The 20,385-nt window shown below is 36.6% G+C and overlaps 1 protein-coding gene across 1 annotated transcript in view; it reads right to left on the bottom strand.

Annotated features, from left to right (window-relative positions):
- LOC150075418 (uncharacterized) overlaps positions 1-20,385 on the bottom strand; it is a 114,070-nt gene that overhangs the window by 56,555 nt on the left and 37,130 nt on the right. Inside the window, exons 4-6 of the mRNA XM_090388482.1 lie at positions 7,674-8,123; positions 1,755-1,901; positions 1,372-1,531 (exon numbers count right to left, since the gene is read on the bottom strand). Coding sequence (XP_090244608.1) covers positions 1,372-1,531; positions 1,755-1,901; positions 7,674-8,123 — 757 coding nt within the window. The remainder of the gene's footprint in view (positions 1-1,371; positions 1,532-1,754; positions 1,902-7,673; positions 8,124-20,385) is intronic.

The raw sequence follows: 20,385 nt of genomic DNA, 5'->3' as shown, positions 1-20,385 counted from the left end.
GGCTACGGAGGCGCCTAGACTACTTACTCTGAGCAATGGCAGATGGCATGCTCCCTCTCCCTCCCTGTCTTCATTTGTGATGAGTAGGGTTTGTCAATGTGAAAAGAAGGAAGAGAGCAAGCAAAAGAACAAAACACTGGGAGAGTCCAAAGTTCTGTTCTTTTTCCCCTTTATATTAATGACCTTCACTCATTAACTATAAATTCATAGTTTTGCTGATGACAATACACTATATTCTACTTCGACAAAGCCTGCTCCACAAAGGCCACAAATGAAATATCCATTACCAGTTACTTAAATTCTGATCTCTAGGTAATGGGGGAAAAACTTTAATTTTTTTTAAAGCACTGTCCTATCTTATTTTTGCTAAAAAGGGAATCTATTGATCCAATACTCATCATATATAACATTCAGAAGTCACTCAAATAAGAACACATTATTGGGAATAACCCTGATCTCTAACATTCCTAGGCATAAATATATCAACAAATATGGCTTTTGCTTTCAGCATTAATTTTCTTCCAATCAGTTGCCAACCCTGAAAAAAAATTTCAAATCTGCCCTACCATGGAACACTTCCAACATCAGAGCTCAGCTCAAAATAATTTATCAGATTAATCAGACAAGATCATTCCTTAACAAAACCAAATTGTGATTCTCTTATAATTAAGGATATCTCCTTCAATTTGTGTATGAATCAAAATCCAATTAAGCACATCCAAGATATCTGAAGAGTCTTTACTGCTGTTTGAACTCAAAATTTAACATGTACTTTTTGAATTGCATTAAAAGGTAATCTAATATACTTAAAAAGCCTGAAATCATTTTCTGCCAATAATTAAATTATCATTAAATACTTAACTTTGAATCAGCGTTAGTAATAAGCTAATTTTTAAAATAAAAAATTATTTATTTTTTTTTCCAAAATAACTAAGAATGAAACAGACAACTAAATTGTGATCACAGTTGAGAAATGATCTAGAAGGAAGTAGCTTAGCCATAACCACTTATGAAGAAAAATCTATGAACCCCCCACCAAAAAAAAAAAAAAAAAAAAAGAGAGAAATAACTGACACTTATAGGCTTAATTTCAAACTTTTCTCTAAAAATGCTCATATATTAGAGCAATCAGACAAGTTTGATTCTCAAGCTTTTGTCAGTTAAGGTTCCCCTTGGAGTGAAAAACACTATTGGTGGCACATCTCTAGTGCAATTTCCATCAGCTTGAATAGAGTATTTCGTAAACTGGCAACAGCACCTTAGGAAGTGCACAGTACCCCAGTTAACAATTACAGTATCAGAGAAATGTCAGTTCAGTTATATATTCAAAAAAAAAAAAAAAAACTATGATAACATTTTTGTTACCCATACCTAATGCTCCAAGACGATAGTTAAAAGTAACAACCACCACCTCCTGAGAAGCTGATAACATGTAAGCTGGGAAAGTATTAGAGCTTCCATGGTCCCAGAAACCCCCATGAATATATATCATCACTGCATAACGCTTCTCATCTGGAAGGCTTGATTCTGTCTAAAATGAGCAGAAAACAGTGGTTTTAATGATATGAGCATTCTAATTATATGCAAAAATTAAACATTCAGTATTCTAATCATTAACTGAAAGTTCATGTTTATATATTATACATGCATACAAAACAATTTTGTATTTAATGTGACTATTAAATAAAAGTTTGAATTTATTTCATAATAAATTTGTTAAAATAATCATCTCAATTCTGTGTAAATTTTCTTACATATGGAGAAAACACATTGAGATATAGACAGTCCTCAGATATTTCATTTACTCCATTTTCAATTCCATAATATTTTACATATTGTGGACAAGCAGGTTTATATTTCCAAGCACGTATAACTCCCCAAGATGGCATAGCTTCAGGGGGCTAAAAAAAAAAAAAAAAAAAAAAAAACAACATTAAGAAACAGAAAATAAAGTGATGTTAAGTACCACCATAACATAATATTCAGTACCATCTTAAATATATGTAATATTTACCATACTACATTAATACATTTAAAATTTAAATAGGATAAAGAGTATAGTTAAAAACTTTAAAAAAATTCCTTGTTTTAGATGTAATAAAATTCAAGCATTTTATTGAAATCTTAATTACAGGATCCTCATTTATTTCTTTTCTTACAACAATTACCATGAAATCTGGATGGATATCATGCAATCCATTTGGATTTCATTTAAAAAACAAACAAATGAATTGGTCAATATAGTTATTCAGCAATTCATACAGTTATTTGACACATTTCAGACAGTTATTAAATTCTTTAAATTATTAGTTACAAAATATGAATGCATCTGGACATTGATATGTAAGTTTATTTTGTGTTCCAAGCTTGTATTGCTATAAAACTGCAGCCATTATCAACCCACTGCAGGATGGAAGCCTCCTCAACAATTCATTTGAGGGAAATGGACCATAATCTGACACACTGGTCCAGTGCGGGTTGGCAGATCAACCATATTTAGCAGTCAGGGGCTTGAACCCCAGTCTACTCAAGGAGCATGTGCTATTGCACTCCCGCTCCTGACCACACAGCTACGGAGGCCTTTATTTATACTGCTACCTGAATATTCTTTTTTTGTAGCAGCTGTAGCAGAAAATTGTCACCATCTTCTAAAGGTGGAATATGTTTCTTGCAATATTTTGATTAGGTATCAGAAATTTACTTCCATTTTGTATTGTAAAATAAGCATCTGAGCCTTTACTAGTTTTTTTCCTACATTCCTAAAATACTCCCATACAGGAAAGAGAGCAAAGAAATCCTCATTTCAACAACCAGAAATTCTTTTATTTACACACACACACACATATATATATATATATATATATATATATATATATATATATATATATGCAGCAAGACTACAATTAACTGGAGTTTTTATCATCTGATGTTTCTGTTAATTGAGCCAGCTGGCTAAAACTAAAAAAATAAATAAATAATAATAAAGGTTAAAAGAATGTACGATTAATCCATAGAGAAAAATTTCACATCAGTCAATAGTGATGGCCTTGGGAATGTTTATTCAACAGTGTGTGGGCAGTCACGTCACTCTCAACCAGAATTTGAATTGATAAATATGAACTACAATGCTAGTATTTGACAACAAAATACATTTGTCAAAAGTTGATCCAATACATGCACCCATTATACACAAGTTCATATCAATTCTGACATTTAGATGCTACAATTAATTCACAATATGCTCAAACTTTGACATGGAATGACCCTCTTAATAGCCCAAAAACTCTTTTTGAAATGTTTAACAAACTGGAATACTTTGTACTTAATTTTTAAAAAAAAATAGTAAACTTATCAAGTGATTCATTTGGAACTTTGGTTTTAAACTTTTCTTAAATGCCACAAAAAAGAGTAAAATTAAAAATTTATTAATTCAGTGCCGACTACATATACTGGACATTTTATACATACATCTATATTACTGGTACTGTATTTTGTTTAATCAAGGCAGAACTAGACAAACATTTGGAGTGAACGGGTCGGTGAAATGGGAAGGGTTTTTTTTTTTTTTTTTTTTTTTTTGGCTGATGCTATATAAGCTTGCTTCCTTGCATCATATGCCTCTGCTAATGCTTTTTAAAATTACTCTTCTTTAAACATTTTTATTGTGGTTAGTAATAATAAATACTGTATATATATAAATGAACTCCAAGCCACTATTAAAGATGAAAGGATGGGTTTCCTGAGACTTCTGTTATCTGGGACAGTCTCAGTCCTGTTCACCTTACAAATTGTGTGTTGTGTGTGTGTGTGTGTGTGTGTGTGTGTAATCCTGTTTTAGATGTTAGCCTGAAAAGTATGAAGATAAAAGAAAACACAGTATATGAAAACATAAAGGTAGTAATAATAATAAACAATTTCCATAATTTTACTATAATTTTTGATCATATTAACCTAGATCATTAGCATTAGTAGAGGCATATGATGCAGAAAGCAAGCTTATGCAGCATCAGCCAAAAAAAAAAAAAAAACTTCCACTTCACCCCTCCGTTCGTTCAAAATACCTGTCCAGCTGAGCCTTAAATTTATTTAGGCTATCAACTTCGAGAACAAGGGATGGAAGTCTGTTCCACCAACCAACCAACTACCCGCTGGCTAAAGGCAAATTTCCGCACATCTATCCTACATCTGTCTTTCCTCAATTTGAATTTATGCCCTCTCAGGTGATTATTCTAAGCAAGAGGAAGAATCCCATCAGCATTGAGCATGCTCAAACCATTCAACGCTTTATACACATCTATCAGATCACCTCGCCGGTGCCTAGTCTCCAGACACTGTTATTTACAAAACTTAAGCCTTTCTTTGTAAGAGCAACCCTTTGTTCCATTCACTAATCTTGTTGCTCTTCTCTGTACCCATTCCAGCAGCTCTACATCCTTCTTGAAATGAGGCCTCCAGACCTGTATACAGTACTCAAGGTGTGGCCTGACCATTGCCTTATACAAGGGAATAATCACCTCCTTATCCCTGCCAGAAAAATTCCTGTATATCATTGACAAGACACCATGAGCTACTCTTGTAGCCCATCTGCACTGCTCAGAGAACTATCATGTTGCACCGGTTCCTCTGATATTATCCGGGATCTTTTATTATGTGTTATATTTGTCCAATTATGTTCTTAGGCTGATTTTCATTCAGGCTAAAATATAACTCATAAGGGAAAACCCTATTCCCCCAGCTGAGATCAGAAAATTGCAGCTTCAACCCAGGAAGCCTTGGAGAATTCTTGCAGTTACCAATATAATTCAAACTAGACTTCAATATGAGTGACAATTAGCAAACCCACTACACTATCATAGGGATTTCACACTTAGTAAATTCTATCATCAGTATTTGATCATAAAACAAAATCTAAATAAGAAATATTGCTATATGGTGGCATGATAATCTTCTGAATACTGGGATCTACCAGAGCTCTGCCAATCACACTGCAAAAGGTGTATAGCCACTGATGGCTATAACCAGGCCTCAACAAATTCGTGACGTAGGCACCACCCACAAAAAGATGCCAGGTAAAGCATTTGGGGAAACACTTGCATATTAAAAAAAGTTATCAATGGCTATTCAGAAATATAAGTAACTTTTCTCCTCCACCTCCATAAGGTCGACCAAAATGATGGTTGGCCTTACGACTTCAGCGATCCTTGCATTTGAAATGATTGGCAAAAGTTACATATCTATTGCAAGGTTCACAGTGCAATTAGTCTAATTCTGAAAATCTAGACTTCACTTAATACTTTATTGCTTTTAGGATTTAAATAATTTGAATAAGAAATTGTTGTAGCAGAAAAAAAAAAAAAAGTTGAAACAAAAAACTAATTACAACATGCTCTGCTGTATCTTCAGTTTTCAGGCTGTCCCAACAAAAGCTTTATGTAATTGGTTTATTATTCATAAAAACTATTATTATTCATTACATTTCTTCAACCAATAATATTCATTCAATGACAGAATGATTTTAATAGTCTAGTGATTGTACTAAGAGTTAATCAAACTGTATTTCAGAAATCATGTCAATACAAGGTACAAACCACAAAAATCATAAAACAAAAAACAGCAATTCATCTCACAGTAACAAGACTGGCCTGATAAGTGATGTTTTACTGTTGTAAAATATCACTTATTTACTGTTGTAAAATACCACTTGCTAGGTCAGATATTTTAGTTGCCAAATTTGTCGATCCCTGAGTATAACAATCTGACCAAAGGCTGCCAACTTTGTTTTTTTTATTTGAATACCGATATCAAAAAATACAATTTTCTTGTAACACTAGTTATTTTCATTGAATTATTATTTTTATTTGTAATAGAGTAAATACTACAAGATTATATCAGCACAAATATATAATAGATGGAAAGATAGGTGCCCAGTCTCGAGATGCCACAATTTGCAGTTTTGAAGCCTTTCTAGGTAAGAGAACCCTTTTGTTCCCTTCACCAGTTTGGCTGCCCTTCTCTGCACTCATTCCAGCAGATCTACAGCCTTCCTAAAGTGAGGACTCCAGGCCTGTACACAGTACTCAAGATGTGGCCTAACCATGGCCTTATACAAAGGGATAATCACCTCCTTATCCCTGCTAGCAAAGTTTCTGTATATCATTGACAAAACCCCCATGGGCTGTCCTGGCAGCATGTCTGCACTGCTCAGAGAATTTCATGTCTGACTGCACAATTACTCCAAGGTCTTTTTCATTCTCCACTATCCTGAGTGTAGTACCACACAGTTGATACGTTACTGTGGGGTTACTGCTACTCATGCACAGTACCTTGCATTTTTATCAATGTTAAACTTCAACTGCCATTTCTCAGCTCATTGACCCAATTTTCCTAGTTCTTGTTGCAGTAGCTCACCTGATGAGTGTCATTAACAACCCTGCCAATATTTGTATCATCTGCAAACCCAGATATAAAGCCTGATATACCTTCATCAATATCACTGATAAATATTGAAAACAACAATGGGCCCAGCACTGGACTCTGGGAAACTTCACTAATAACATTAGTTCACAAAGAGTAGTGCCCAAGCCCACCCGGCTAGCCGGGTAGGTAAAGTGCTTGCCTGGCAACCCAAAGGTCGCAGGTTTGATTCCCGCCTTGGGCTTGGATCAAAGTACTGCAAAAACCTTGGGAGGTGCATTATGGCCACAGAAGCCTATGCACCAACAACTACCAAAAAAAAAAAAAAAAAAAAAAAAAAAGTAGTGCCCACTAATAACCACTCTGTCTTTTTCCACTTAACCATCCCTTTATTTTTCCCCTTAACCATCCATAGCAGTAACCTGTCCTTAATACCACATTGCTCCAGTTTGCACAGCAGTGTTTTATGTACAACAGTATTAAAAGCCTTCCTGAAATTCAAGTATATGATGTCAAAGTTATTTTTTGCATCCAGTTCCTTGGTCACTACATCATAGTAACCTATCAGATCGGTTACACAAGACTGCCCCTTAACAAACCCATGTTGTGATTGCAATATAACTGCATGCCTCTCCAGATGATCCTGCATTACCCTTTTAACTAGTAATTCCATTATTTCGGATTCCAAAAGCTAAACTGCGTGAGAACTTGATGTAAATTTTCAACATGATTTTGAGCGAAATATAGATCATGCACAAAAGACTCTCTGGGCTTCTCAAAATTCTAAAAGTGGGAAATTTTTATGGCAAATAAATACTATATTATAAATATTTTTCAGAGGGTTACATAATATCTAAATTCTCGTTTAATGTAAAACAGAATATATAAAATCTCTGTTAATGAAAGCTATTACTAATTAACAATTTTCTTGATGGAAAAATTAAGGAATTTTATGAAAAGTTTATTTTCACCCTCGTTAATTCACGACAAACAGTACAAACTTACATTCGAGAATCCGCCCCTCCAGTTATCAGGAAACTGTCCCCTTTCCGCCTCCCATAAGCTGAACATACTTTCCAAGAGGATGAACGAGTGGAAATAGTATAAAAAAATCCATGGTAATAGAAGTCGCTATCAAAATCTAAGAGCTTTTGTGTTCTAAAACAGCAAAAATCTTAAAAACAAACTTAAAATAAATGCTATATTGATTATACCGAATTGACTTTTTTCTCTTCCCTCCCTTAATCAATTTTATTTACCTTGAAGCGTAGTCCATTTTCTTTAGTTGGTGGTCGAGCGTATGGAATGCCAAGAAATGATGTTATATTTTTATAAATCTTTACAAGGCCTGAGTTCATCGGACGATCCACTTCAGCAACACCCGGCCCATCACATAAATATACATATCTTCCATCAATAGCTCCTACATGTGTCTTCACGGTTACACTCCGAGGGAACGTATAAGTAACAAACCCTCTACATCTACTGTCTCCAATGTAGTCTTCCGTTTTTTCCGAAATGTCAACATTATACCTGAAATTCCAGTTCGTATCACCTAAATTACGGGAATATGAATTCCTGCTTGCAATGTTTGGATCATAATTCCTCCTATCATAATTGTAATTCCTAGGAGGAGCCCGTTCATGAACTCGATAATTTTGTGCAGCTACGTAAACACACCAAAGAGCTGGATACAAAATTAAATTTACCTGTAAAACAGATAATATCATTTTATTATGATATTAACATAGTTCTCACCCCATACACCAAAAACAAAATATGCATGTTTTCTTATCAACATTTATCAAAGTTTCCTAAAATTACAACCATTCTGAAAGTAAACATGTACATTTGCTACCTTGACCATCAGGTAGCGCTTTTCTTTTTTTACCTGTAATTGGCACTGAAGGCCAAACTACGACTGGAATCCCTCGGGGAATTCCCCCCTTCCCTTATTTTTGCTTCGTGCCCACCAGAAGACATTATAATAACCAATTTTGCTATAATTGGAAAATCTACATCCTTCCTCATTTTAGGAAGGATGTAGATTTGCTTGAGCGTGTACAGAGAAGAGCAACACGATTGGTGAGGGGAATGAAGGGATCCTCTTACCAAGAGAGGCTTAACTTCTGCAAATTGCAGTGGCTGGAGACTAGGCACCTGCGCGGTGATCTGATTGAGGTCTATAAGGCCTTGAATGGGTTGAGCACGCTGAATTCTGATGGGATCCTCCCACTTGTTCAGAATACGAACCTACGGGGACATAAGTTCAAATTAAGAAAGGATAGATGTAGAATAGATGTGCGGAAATTTGCCTTTAGCCAGCGGGTGGTTAATTGCTGGAACAAACTTCCATCTGTCGTTGTGGAAGTTGATAGGTTGAATAAATTTAAGGAGGAACTGGACAGGCAATTGGAGGGAATGGTGTGATTTTTTTTTTTTTTTTTTTTTGGCTGATGCTGCATAAGCTCCTACACTTGCTTTCTTGCATCAAGTGCCACTACTACTACTACTACTACTACTACTAATGCCCAACAAAATACCTCTAATAAAAGCTTTTAAACAAGAGGCTTGAATAATTCCAAATAATTTAATAAGGAGCTCACGAGAGCCCCACCCTACCCCCAGTATACAATTATTATTGGCTTACAATTATCGGCCTGCAATTATTGACGCAGTTCTGAATTTTATAAATGTAATGCAATGAATATAAGTAACAAGAAATTGAATGAAAACATACGGGCCAATTGCAAATTAATTAACACAAAAAACGGAAGGAGGGAGTGAGATAAAATTTTATATTCATTTAGAGTAAAGAGATCGCACGAATGTTATATAACTGATTTTTCCATAAAAAAGTAATATTTTGTTTTTCAAAGCTGTTGTTAATAAGTGATAAATAATAAGCAGGTTTGAAAATTAGAAAATGCAGCATGCTTTCTAAGGGATCATTAGGAATGATCCCACTATTGGAATGATGCCTTTCTAGAATATTCTCGAATATTATAGAAACTTCTTAAATATTATTTGTTTTTTGATTTTTATACATAACATAAAACGTTTTAACAGAAATTGGTAAACAAGTTACACCTATTTAAAAAAAAAAACTTTCTAAACTAATTAAAATTGAACGTTTTTCCAAACTTTTAGGAACGTGTATGTGTGCTATTTAGTACGAGAATAAGTAAGGCAAAAGATTTAAGTGAATTTTAACGTGGCATGGTAGCTGGAATCAGCTGTGCCGGTATGAGCATCTCAAAAAGCTACAACCTTGCTGAGGTTTTTGAGTACTACTGTGTCTTGTCTTGGACACAGTCTTGCACAAAAAAAAATCATGGAGTTGTCCAATTACCATACAACATCCAGTCAACATCCATCCTGTGGTCGGACATAGCTCGTTGTTGCGAGAGGCCAATGGAAGCAGAACAGGATTGTGTATGGCAACAGAAATGCTACAATCGAAACATAACAACCCATTATATTATTCAGAGCACACAACCGTCGTACCTTGTCACAGATCGTGTATCGCAGAAAACCGAACCGATCGCACTCCTGTCAGCAAAAAATAAAAAGATTACAGTGGGCTCAGTAACACCAACGCTCAAAAGTGGAGGATTAGAAAAACCTTACCTGTCTGACGACTCCCAGTTCGTACTAGTTCAAGCTAGGCGGGAGGACTAGACATGCGAAATCAGCATGGATCTGTGAACCTATTCTGCCAGGTTTCAACAACGCAAGCAGATTAATAGCGTGGGGAGTGTTTTTGTGGCGCACATTTGGCCAATTAATACCAGCACAACAACATTTGAATGCTATGGAAATTGTTTCCCACCAGCCATATACATTCCATCATGGCTGTGGTGTACCCATCTGTGAAAGGGGTTCTTCTACAATGTAATGCGCCATGTCACAAGACCAGAACTGTAAACAACTCGTTTCGGAAACAGAGTGAATTCAACCTACTCAGATGACCTCTCCAATTCGCAACAATATTCTCCATAAATTGAACTAACATGGACTAGCATCCCTGTGGCATGCTTTCGAAACCTAGTTGATTCCATAACACAACAAATAAAGGCTATTATGACGGCTAAAGTGGGAAATATAATACTAGCCACTGAGTGTAGATAACCAAACTGATGCAAAGGCAAACGAGTACATGTGAGATTGTGCAAATCGTTCTGATTTGAAAATCAATGGCGGTTCCAGTATATGGCACTTATTTTGATCACCGGCAACGTTATCTTTCGTATAATTCACTTTTGATAACATTTTCAAAATCAAATGTTCCAATCACACGTATACTAATACATAGAAAAAATGACTGTTATTGTATCCAACACTTGAGAGCTTTTTTATCGCTTTTTTACCTTATCTCCGTTTACGAATGTACAGTGTACACGTACTCTTAGACCATTGCAAGAATATTTGCTGATGCTATCGAGGCAGTGTTAGGTGGGTCGGAAAACTGCTAGCTTGTGGAGAGATACACAGACTTAAAGGGTAAAGTGGCCCAGGCAGAGCAAAAGTGATTCTTGCACTGCTTCTATTAGAATGAGCAGCAGCCTCGAAAGCAAAGCAATGGAGATTTCCAGGACTGCTGGCAGTCATAGTGGAACAAATAATTACATGGGCTGTGTTAGGGTAACTAAGAGTAGAAACAGGTGCATGTACATCAATGCTAGGAGTATAGTTAGTAAATTTTATGAGCTTGAAGTGCTAGTCAAGACATCAAAGGCAGATATTGTTGGGACATCAGAGAGGTGGTGCCACACAGACATAAGCAGTGCAGAATTGGAATTTTGGGAGTACAATGTGTATAGGAAGGATAGACAGGATAGGAAGGAGGAGGGGTTATGCTGTTAGTTAAGAAACACATAAAAACTAAGGAAGTGCATCCAATTGATGTTGGTGGACAATGCAATGTTCAGTCTGTTTGGTGTGACATAAGCACTTGGAAAGGAAAAATGAGAGTAGGTGTGTGTTACAGGCCTAATGAATCTGATGAGTATAATCAGCAATTGTGCAGAGATATAGAGTGGGCCAGTAAATTAGCGTGTCTTATAATGGGGGAATTTTAATTTCCCGGATGTTGACTGGAATTTGTGGGTTGGTCACTCACACCCTAGCAAGGCTTTTGTGGATTTATTGGATAACTGTTTTCCACAGCAACATGTTCGAGAGGCAACCGGAGGGAGTAATACTCTTGATCTGATTATCAGCAGTAATTATTCATGCATTCAGAATTTACACATAAAGGAACCACTTGGTGACGATGATCACAAAGTACTGATGTAGGAATTACTTAAAGATGTAACTACCATCAAGGCTAAAGTGAAGGGCCTTTGCTTTCGTAAAGGTGACTACAGGGGTGTCAGACAGTTTTTAAATTCTGTACAGTGGGATCAACTAATGATGTTACCAAGGTTGAACTCTAAATGGGAAGCCTTCAGGGACTTAATTCTGGAGACTACTAGGCTTTTCATTCCAAATAAGAAATACTGTTCAAGGTTTAGGCCTAAATGGATGTCAGATGAATTAATGAGGCTCGTGGCAGAGAAGAAAAATGTATGGGATTCATATAAAGTATCAGGTGACAAAGAAGCCTATGGCAAATATAAAGTAGTCTGTAAACAAGTCACAAAGGAGGTAAGGCAAGCGAAGGCAGATTACGAGAAATACTTGGCAAAGGATGCAAAAAAAACAGCAAAGAGTTCTTTCCTTATGTAAACTCTAGAAGGAAAGGGATGAATCAGATTGGACCACTTAACATAGTGGGTTGACTATTGATGATAATGATCAGGTAGCTGATAAACTGAATGAGTATTTTGCATCTACATTCACACATGAGGAGCTACTCAAGGAGGGGAATGCCAGAATTTTATCAAATTCTAACATGGAGCTAAGTGATTTTGTAATAACTAAGAGCAAAGTGGAGGAGAAATTGTTGAAGTTAAACATAAAAAAGGCACCTGGAGAGGACGGGATCTATCCGGTTATATTAAAGGAAGCAGCAAAGGAAGTAAGCAAACCCTTAGCCATAGCTTCCTTCGACTCAGAGGAGGTCCCCATGGACTGGAGGTGTGCAAATGTATCACCAATTCACAAATAGGGTGTTCAAAAGGTGACACAAGTAACTATAGACCTGTTAGTTTAACTTGGCCGGTGAAAATAATGGGATAACTGGTTAAAGAAGCATTGCAGGATCATCTAGACAAGACTGCAGTAATAGTTAAGACACAGCATAAAGTTAAAGGAGGTCTTGTCTGACCAATTTGATTGGATCCTATGATGTGGTCACAAAGGAACTGAATGCCAAAAATAATTTTGATATCATATGCTTAAATTTCAGGAAAGCTTTTGATGCTGTTGCACATGAAGACTGCTGTACAAATTGGAGAGGTATAGCATTAAGAGTAAGTTGCAAGAATCGATAAAGGGATGGTTGAGTGGGAGCCGACAGCGACTGGTAATCAATGAACACTGCTCTTCGTGGGCAAATGTTATTAATGGAGTTTCCCAGGGTTCGGTGTTGGGCCCATTTTTGTTTTGAATATTTATCAATGATATTGATGAAGGTATATGAGGTTTAATGTCCAAGTTTGCAGATAATACAAAGGTTGGCAGGTATGCTACTCCAACTGGATCTAGATAAGTTGGGCAAATGGGCTGAGAAGTGGCAACTAAAGTTTAACATTGACAAATGCAAAGTACTGCATATAGGAAGTAATTACCCAACAGAAACGTACCATCTGTGTGGTACTACACTCAGGGAAGTGGAAAGTGAAAAAGACCTGGGGGCAATTGTGCAATCAAATATGAAGTTTGCTGAGCAGTGCAGGTGGGCTGCCAGGGCAGGTCATGTCAATGATATATAGGAATTTTCTACCAGGGACAGGCAGGTGATTATTCCGTTATACAAGGCACACCTAGAGTACTGTGTACAGGGCTGGAGGCCTCATTTTAGGAAGGATGTAGAGTTGCCAGAACGAGTAAAAAGAAGGGCAACAATATTGGTGAGGGGAACAAAGGGGTGCTCTTACCAAGAAAGGCTTAAGTTCTGCAAATTGCAGAACCTGGAGAGTAGGCACCTGCGAGGCGATCTGATTGAGGTGTATAAGGCCTTAAATTGGTTGAGCAAGCTGATGGGATACTTCCTCTTGCTCAGATTAAGAACCTGAGGGAGCACAGATTCAAATGGAGGAAAGGCAGTTGTAAAATAGATGTGCGGAAATTTTCCTTTAGCCAGCGGGTAGTTGATTGGTGGAACAGACTTCCATCTTTTGTTGTGGAAGTTGATAACCTTAATAAATTTAAGGCTGAGATGGAGAGGCATTTGGAACGAATGGATGGGTGAAGTGGGAGGGTTTTTTTTTTTTTTTTGGCTGATGCTTCATGAGCTTATTTTCTTGCATTATATGCCTCTACATGCTAATTATGCCTACATTCCCATACTCTCACTACAATCTCCCCATGCTCTGCGTATTTTTTTTTTTTTTTTTTTTTTAACTTGATCTTCATCCAAGAAACTCAGGCGACCCTAACGGAGACCAGCAAGAGAATAATGGACAGCCTAGCTTATCTCTTAGTGGTGTGTACGGCAATGTGGAGAATCAGCAGGGACTTTGCGGCCAAAAGACAGAATTAACAACAGAACCCAAAACCAAACCAAACTATTATATTAGACTCACCGGTAATTTGTTATGCGTATTGTGTCTGTAAATTGCGTATGTTCTCTGGTCGATTTTCCTGTTTTGCTGGACAAAAAAAATCTGTTTCTGGGGTGAAAACCTTGCTCTCTATGCCTGAGACAGATAACCAGCCGCAGAGTGGAAAAAAGCCCATTGAAGTTCCTTGCGTTATCGATGGATTCGTACCCGGGCTTTTTCCACCGGGTGTTGGGAGCGCGGTGACAATACCATTGTTCTACATGTTCAGACCAGCAACAGAACCCAACCTAATACTTTACACATGCAACACACAATTTTTCTGGCTTTTACAGAGTACTGTATTTCTTCATAAGTGCACCTATGGTGCCGACGTAGTGAAGCACCGGTGATTCCCCCCTCCCCAAATTTCGTGTATTCTGAGATCGATTTGCTTTTTGTTGTACGAAATTCCGAGTTTCCGGTAGATAAAACCACCCTTCTCGCGCTTGAGACCGACTAACTCAGGCACGTTGTGAAAGAAGTCCATAAAAATTTATCGCGTCATTGACTGACGTGATTCTAACTCAGTCTTTCCCATTCTGTGTGGGGAGGACTACGCTTACATAAACTGTGTTACTCACAAGGGCAGTTCGTATGGTGCTCGGTGTCATTATTCCATTCAAGAGAGTATTGTATCTCTACTCTACCAATCTCACTGTTTTACAATAGAGCATAGGTACCCAGCCTGTGGTACTTGTACTTGTACTGGTATTTGAATAGCGAGTAGTACACGTGTAAAACGCATTTGGTTGCAATTTATTTGTATTGATGTATTTATGTAGCCATAATGTATCCATATCAGGTGATTAGGTACCTCAATTCTAGATTTGGTGTGAGCCAGGTCAGGGTGTTTTTAGAAAAGTAGCTGACGTCTGAGAAGAATTTCCTAGTGACATCCGTTCTGGTTTCGTGTGGCCATCTTTTTTGCCAAAGGAGATGGCCTGGAAGCAATGCCAGCATGCCATTTTGTGCAAGTAATTGAAATTGGTTGGTTGCTGTAAGGTTTAAGTGCTTCAGTAATTGGGACATATGGAATATATTAATATGGAAGCCGTTTTCTTTCGTCAGTCAGTGTGAACGATAGGCTTAACCGATCGGTCTGGAAGTGGTGTCAAATTGAAGCTATTTCTTCCTAGGTGTGCACAAAGTTGTTAAAATTTTAAAATTCCAAATAGTTTTATTTCATGGAATGGGCCATATTTGTACTACAAACGAGAATAGTTCATCATTCACTTCATAGATGGAGCCACATGAAGATGTTAAGTGTTAAATAAACAGTTGCCTAAGTTGATAAGGCATTTTGCCTGATTAACAATTTGCACACTCGTGTCTTTTGTTCCGAAAAAAAAAAAAAAATCTTTACTACCTTAAAAGAAATAACTAATCGTTAGGATTCCACGCATTGCTCGCTCACTATATGTCCCCACATTGCGCATGCCAGCTCATACACTCTCATTGTCATTCGTTACGTTTGAAACATTCAAAAGTCATTATTTTATCTTTATCGTTATTAACTTCGAATTTATTCGTTTTTTTAAGGTGAGTAATAATTTAAGGATTTAGATTATGTCACAGTCAGAAAGACGTGTCCACCATGCTACTCTGAATGGTTGTGTTGAAAATACTTTGCAGCGAAGAAGATACAGACCTTTTCGTTTTTCTGCAAATGTATTCAGGAATCGGTCTGAAATGGTGAAATCAAAGAAAATTTGTCTCCTCAGATACAAGACAATGACAAAGGATTCGACGCGTACTGGCTTACTTGCATACGACAAAACATGCACTACTTTCTTTAGAACAGCTAGAGAAAACTTTAAATTTGCATACTAATGAGGGAACGAAATTTAAAAGAGAAATTCAGGTATGCATTAGTTTCAGGTCTGTGGTTAAAAAATTTTTTAGAGAACAATAAAGATCCAGATTACAGTTGAAAATACAGTCGATTCCGGTTATTTGGGACACATCGGGACTGTACATTTTGGCCCGATTAAGCGGCTGCCCCAATTATCCGAAGTTTCACGTAAATAGTTAAAAATACAATTTACTCCCCCCCCCCCCCCACCTTTACAATTAGTTCACTGTACAATCAAATCACGTTACGACGAACTCAAAATAGTAAAGTACCGTCACTATACGATATGCAGTAAGCGCCGGTCATTATGATCACGTTTGTGAATTGAATTTTAATTCTATTAAACAGCGATTCTAATTATCGAAAATAGGAGGAATATTATCCACAGGCTATAAAAGTAAAGATATATTAAGCACAAATTTACCCTTTATTACCTTACCAATTAAAAAATTAAATGATACGTGAAAATCGGAAGAATATACGTGATAATCGGAATAATTAATACGTACTGTAATATGTACATACTAACTAAACTAGTTGACATTTCTGTTCACTGACATTTGTTGGTGGGGACTGAAATTTAAAACAGTAAAAAGATAAGCAATCAATAACAAAGAAGAGGGCACACACAAATTGCAAGTAACACAACACGCGCAAGTGAGAACGGAGTAACAAATTAGGAAGCTTTAAAAATAGGAATGAAGAGAAGATTCTGAAAATTATTTTTTTTATATGATTGAAGATTCCATGGAAGTGTAAACACATTTTACCATAATAACCCACAGAATTCCAGCTGCCGGTATTATCGCAAATTCAATAAGATCGAGTTTACTGTCCGTTTATGATAGATTGCACTAACAGAAAAGCCCAATAAACAGGTGACTGCTAATTGTTTTTATTGTTTTATGGTTGTGACCTCCAGAAATCCGACCGAACTACGTGGTACGGTCGGAGACAATCGTAGGGTAATCTCCAGTGCTGAGGTCTCCTGCCCCGATTAAACGGCATTTTGTCCCAATTAAGCGAAGTAAACCCTGGCTATTTTCTCGATTGGTTTTTGTTTTTTAAGATTTGCCCCAAATAAACGGCTGCCCCGATTAACCGGTGGCCCAAATAACCGGAATCCACTGTATATTGGCGAACTTCAAGAAGTTGGGCTGCAACATGATTGTCACAGTACATTTTTACTCTTCCACATTTAGAAGTGTAAGTGAAGAACAGGGTGAGAGGTTTAAACAGGACATTAAACACATGGGGATGAGTTACCAGGGGTGTTGAAATGTCAACATCAGGGCTGATATTTGCTGGATACTGAAGAGGTATGTACAGTAGAGGCGTCTGCAAGAAAACGAAAGAAACAATAATAATCAAAGTTTGACCGAGTTTTTATAGTGAAAGGTGAGTTTTTAGTGCATTTTTTAATATTCTGCCTTTTTCAGCAGTATTTTATAGAGATGACAATGAATTGTCCAAAGATTTTTCTGGAAAATATCAGGCAATGAAAATTGTGCTACCAATTACGAAATTTTCGCAACGGGTACAGCTTGGGAAAATATCAGACAATGAAAACGGAAAAAAATCGGGCAATAAAAACTGCTACTAATTGCGAAATTTTAGCAACAGGTACAGCTAGTACGTTTATAATTTGCGTGTGTTCTGTGGTCGATTTGCCTTTTGCTGGACGAGAGAAAAACATTGCTACTCTTGAGGGTAGCAATGAAAAACCACCTTGTGAAAAAGGGCCATAAAAGTTGCTGGCATCATTGATAAGATTCGAACTCGGGTCTTTTCCAATCGGTGTGAGGAGCACGATAATTCTACCAATTGTGAGGGTATATTGAGGTGTCATGAGTGCATGACTGAAGTGTCACGCTACAAGGTTGGCTGCAATGAATTTGTCAGGGCATGCAATTGCTGAGAGAGATCAGCTGCTAGACGTCTTCTCCACTTAAATAGGTTTGTGGAGTAATTGAGCAGCTTTGATTCTGTCTTTGGTGCAAATAAGATCATTGAAAGGCATAACAGATATATGTTGTTTTTGTTGTTGTTGTTGTTGTTGTTGTTGTTCTTTTGGTGTGTGTGCGGTCCCTACCAAACTATGGCAACTTCGGTGTGTAGCTACCGTACAGATAAAGGCCAATAATGTAGTGGCATAAATGTACAGTATCATAGTGTAAGTCGGGTTGTGTTTCTTCATCACCTCCCTTATGGATTGAAAAGACATTTGCACTTCTACGTTCCAAGTGAATAATCTATGAATCTAATGATGGTCTTAATAACGTTGCTATTGGTTGGATACAATCACCTGTTGCCTTTTTAAGTATAACTAGATGCAAGTTATCTGCACCTGGAACTTTACACTTTCTCAGCCGCATTATGTTTCAGATAGCCACTTCTCTATTATCATTATGCTACTTATTTTCAACTCAGCGCCACTGTTTCCCCTAGGCACTAATGTGGTTTCAATATTAAAAATAATGTAATTGTAAAATACCTGTTCAATGCAGCCACAATTTCTGCTAAATTATCCGTTTGAATTTCCATCACCATTTTGAATTTCCAAGGAAGCAAATGAATTTGCTTTCTGCTCTTTTGGCGCACTATGGCCATAATTGCCAATGCACCTAATAAATCCCTAAATCAACAACAATCTGCTATTTGCATTGCTATATGAGAAGAATTCGTTTTCTCTGTAATTTGATATCTTTCAGATTCAGCTTTTGAAAGCCTTACACCCTCAATGATTTTAGTACACAGTGTATTTCCTTATAATTATCGCAGTGTAACTGTCCCATACTTTTTTCTTTTGCTCAGTTAAAACTTTTGGAAACACATTTTGGAATCTCAACGAATTCAATAACCAGGCCTTTTAAACGGTAATTAAAATGCTTAAAAATTTTTTCGTAAAAAATATCATATTAGGACAATCCGAGAATGATTTCATTTGCCAATGTGTATTATGTCCATAAACCGTATGTGATCTCTGGTCGATTTTCCTCTTTTGCGGAACGAGAAATTCGAGTTTTCTGCTGGAGGGGGGAGTCCTTACTGTTCACGTCTGAGACCGTCTGACTCAGCCAAAGAGTGAAAAATGCTCACAAAAGTTCCTCGCGTCATTGGCGGGATTCGAGGGTCTTTTTCACCCTGTGTGGGTTTTGCCTTCGTGGGTAGCACAATTAGTATAATTACTGTCATTCCCACACTGGATAGAAAAGGCCATGGTTCGAAACCCATAAAAGATGCGAGCAATTCTTATGGGTCTTTTTCACAACGTGGCACAGTTAGTTTCACGAGAGAGTAGCATGGTTTTTCCTTTTACAAGGTTAAGCTGCCATTATTTTAAAAAAGAAGACTACTGTGTTAGCCTGTTTCCTGAAAGCCACAATAGCATTAACTATTTAATAATTTTCGAAATTTTACAGTAACCTACAAAACGGCTGCCCACAACAAACGGTACGATTCTACAGTACGAATATTTAAATTTTAAAATTACTCTTTTGACGTTACACTAGGCACATTGGCAATTGCATTAAATTCCGTAATAAATATGTATTTCTGGAGAATTATAAATGCAATTTTAAAAAATGATGTAAAAAGTATATTAATAATAAACATCGTAAGAATCTCATGAGTTGAGTAAATTTTGAGTTGAGTCTTTCAGCCTAGAGAAGTTAAAGAAGAATTTTAACGTAACGAAATAAAAAAAGAATCCTCGATGTCGAAATGTTTCCATGACCATTTATATATTTTAGTTCAATAACTTGCCACCAGATGGCTGCACTTAACAATGCATTTTACTTTCTTATCTTCATTTTATTTATTATTTTTTTATTATTATTTTTTTCTGTGTGTGTGTGTGTGTGTGAATGATGAATAAAATAGATCTAAAATAGATAAGCAATTGTTGTTTAAACTCTGGCACGACATTATAGGTAAAAAGAGTTTAAAGTAATCATTTTTGCACCACCTAAGAGTGACGCTCACCTATTGGCAATTGCATGAAATTCATAATAAATATGCATTTTCTCGGGAATTATGAAAAAAAATATAAAACATTGAAATGGAAATTACTATACTTTAATAATATAGACATTTTAATAAACAGCAAAATTATTATTGAGATGAGTAAGTTTTGATGGATTTTTGAATTTGGACTTCAGATGACTGAGGGGAAAGTGGAACAGAAATTGTTGAAGCTAAATATAAAAAAGGCATCTGGGCTGGATAAGATATATTAAGGGAGGCAGTAAAAGATATAAGCAAACCCTCAGCCATAATTTTGAGAACATGTCTGGATTTAGGGGAGGTCAATTTGGACTGGAGATCTTCAAATATATCCCTGATTCACAAAGGGGACCGAAGGGTGACATGAGTAATTACAGACCTGCTAGTATAACTGCTGTTCCACGA

Source organism: Mastigoproctus giganteus, chromosome 14 (assembly GCF_048544385.1).
Source record: "Mastigoproctus giganteus isolate SK-2022 chromosome 14, ASM4854438v1, whole genome shotgun sequence".
NCBI lineage: Eukaryota > Metazoa > Arthropoda > Arachnida > Uropygi > Thelyphonidae > Mastigoproctus > Mastigoproctus giganteus.
Note: the sequence above shows the minus strand (reverse complement) of the source record. Positions and strands in the feature narration are given on the sequence as shown.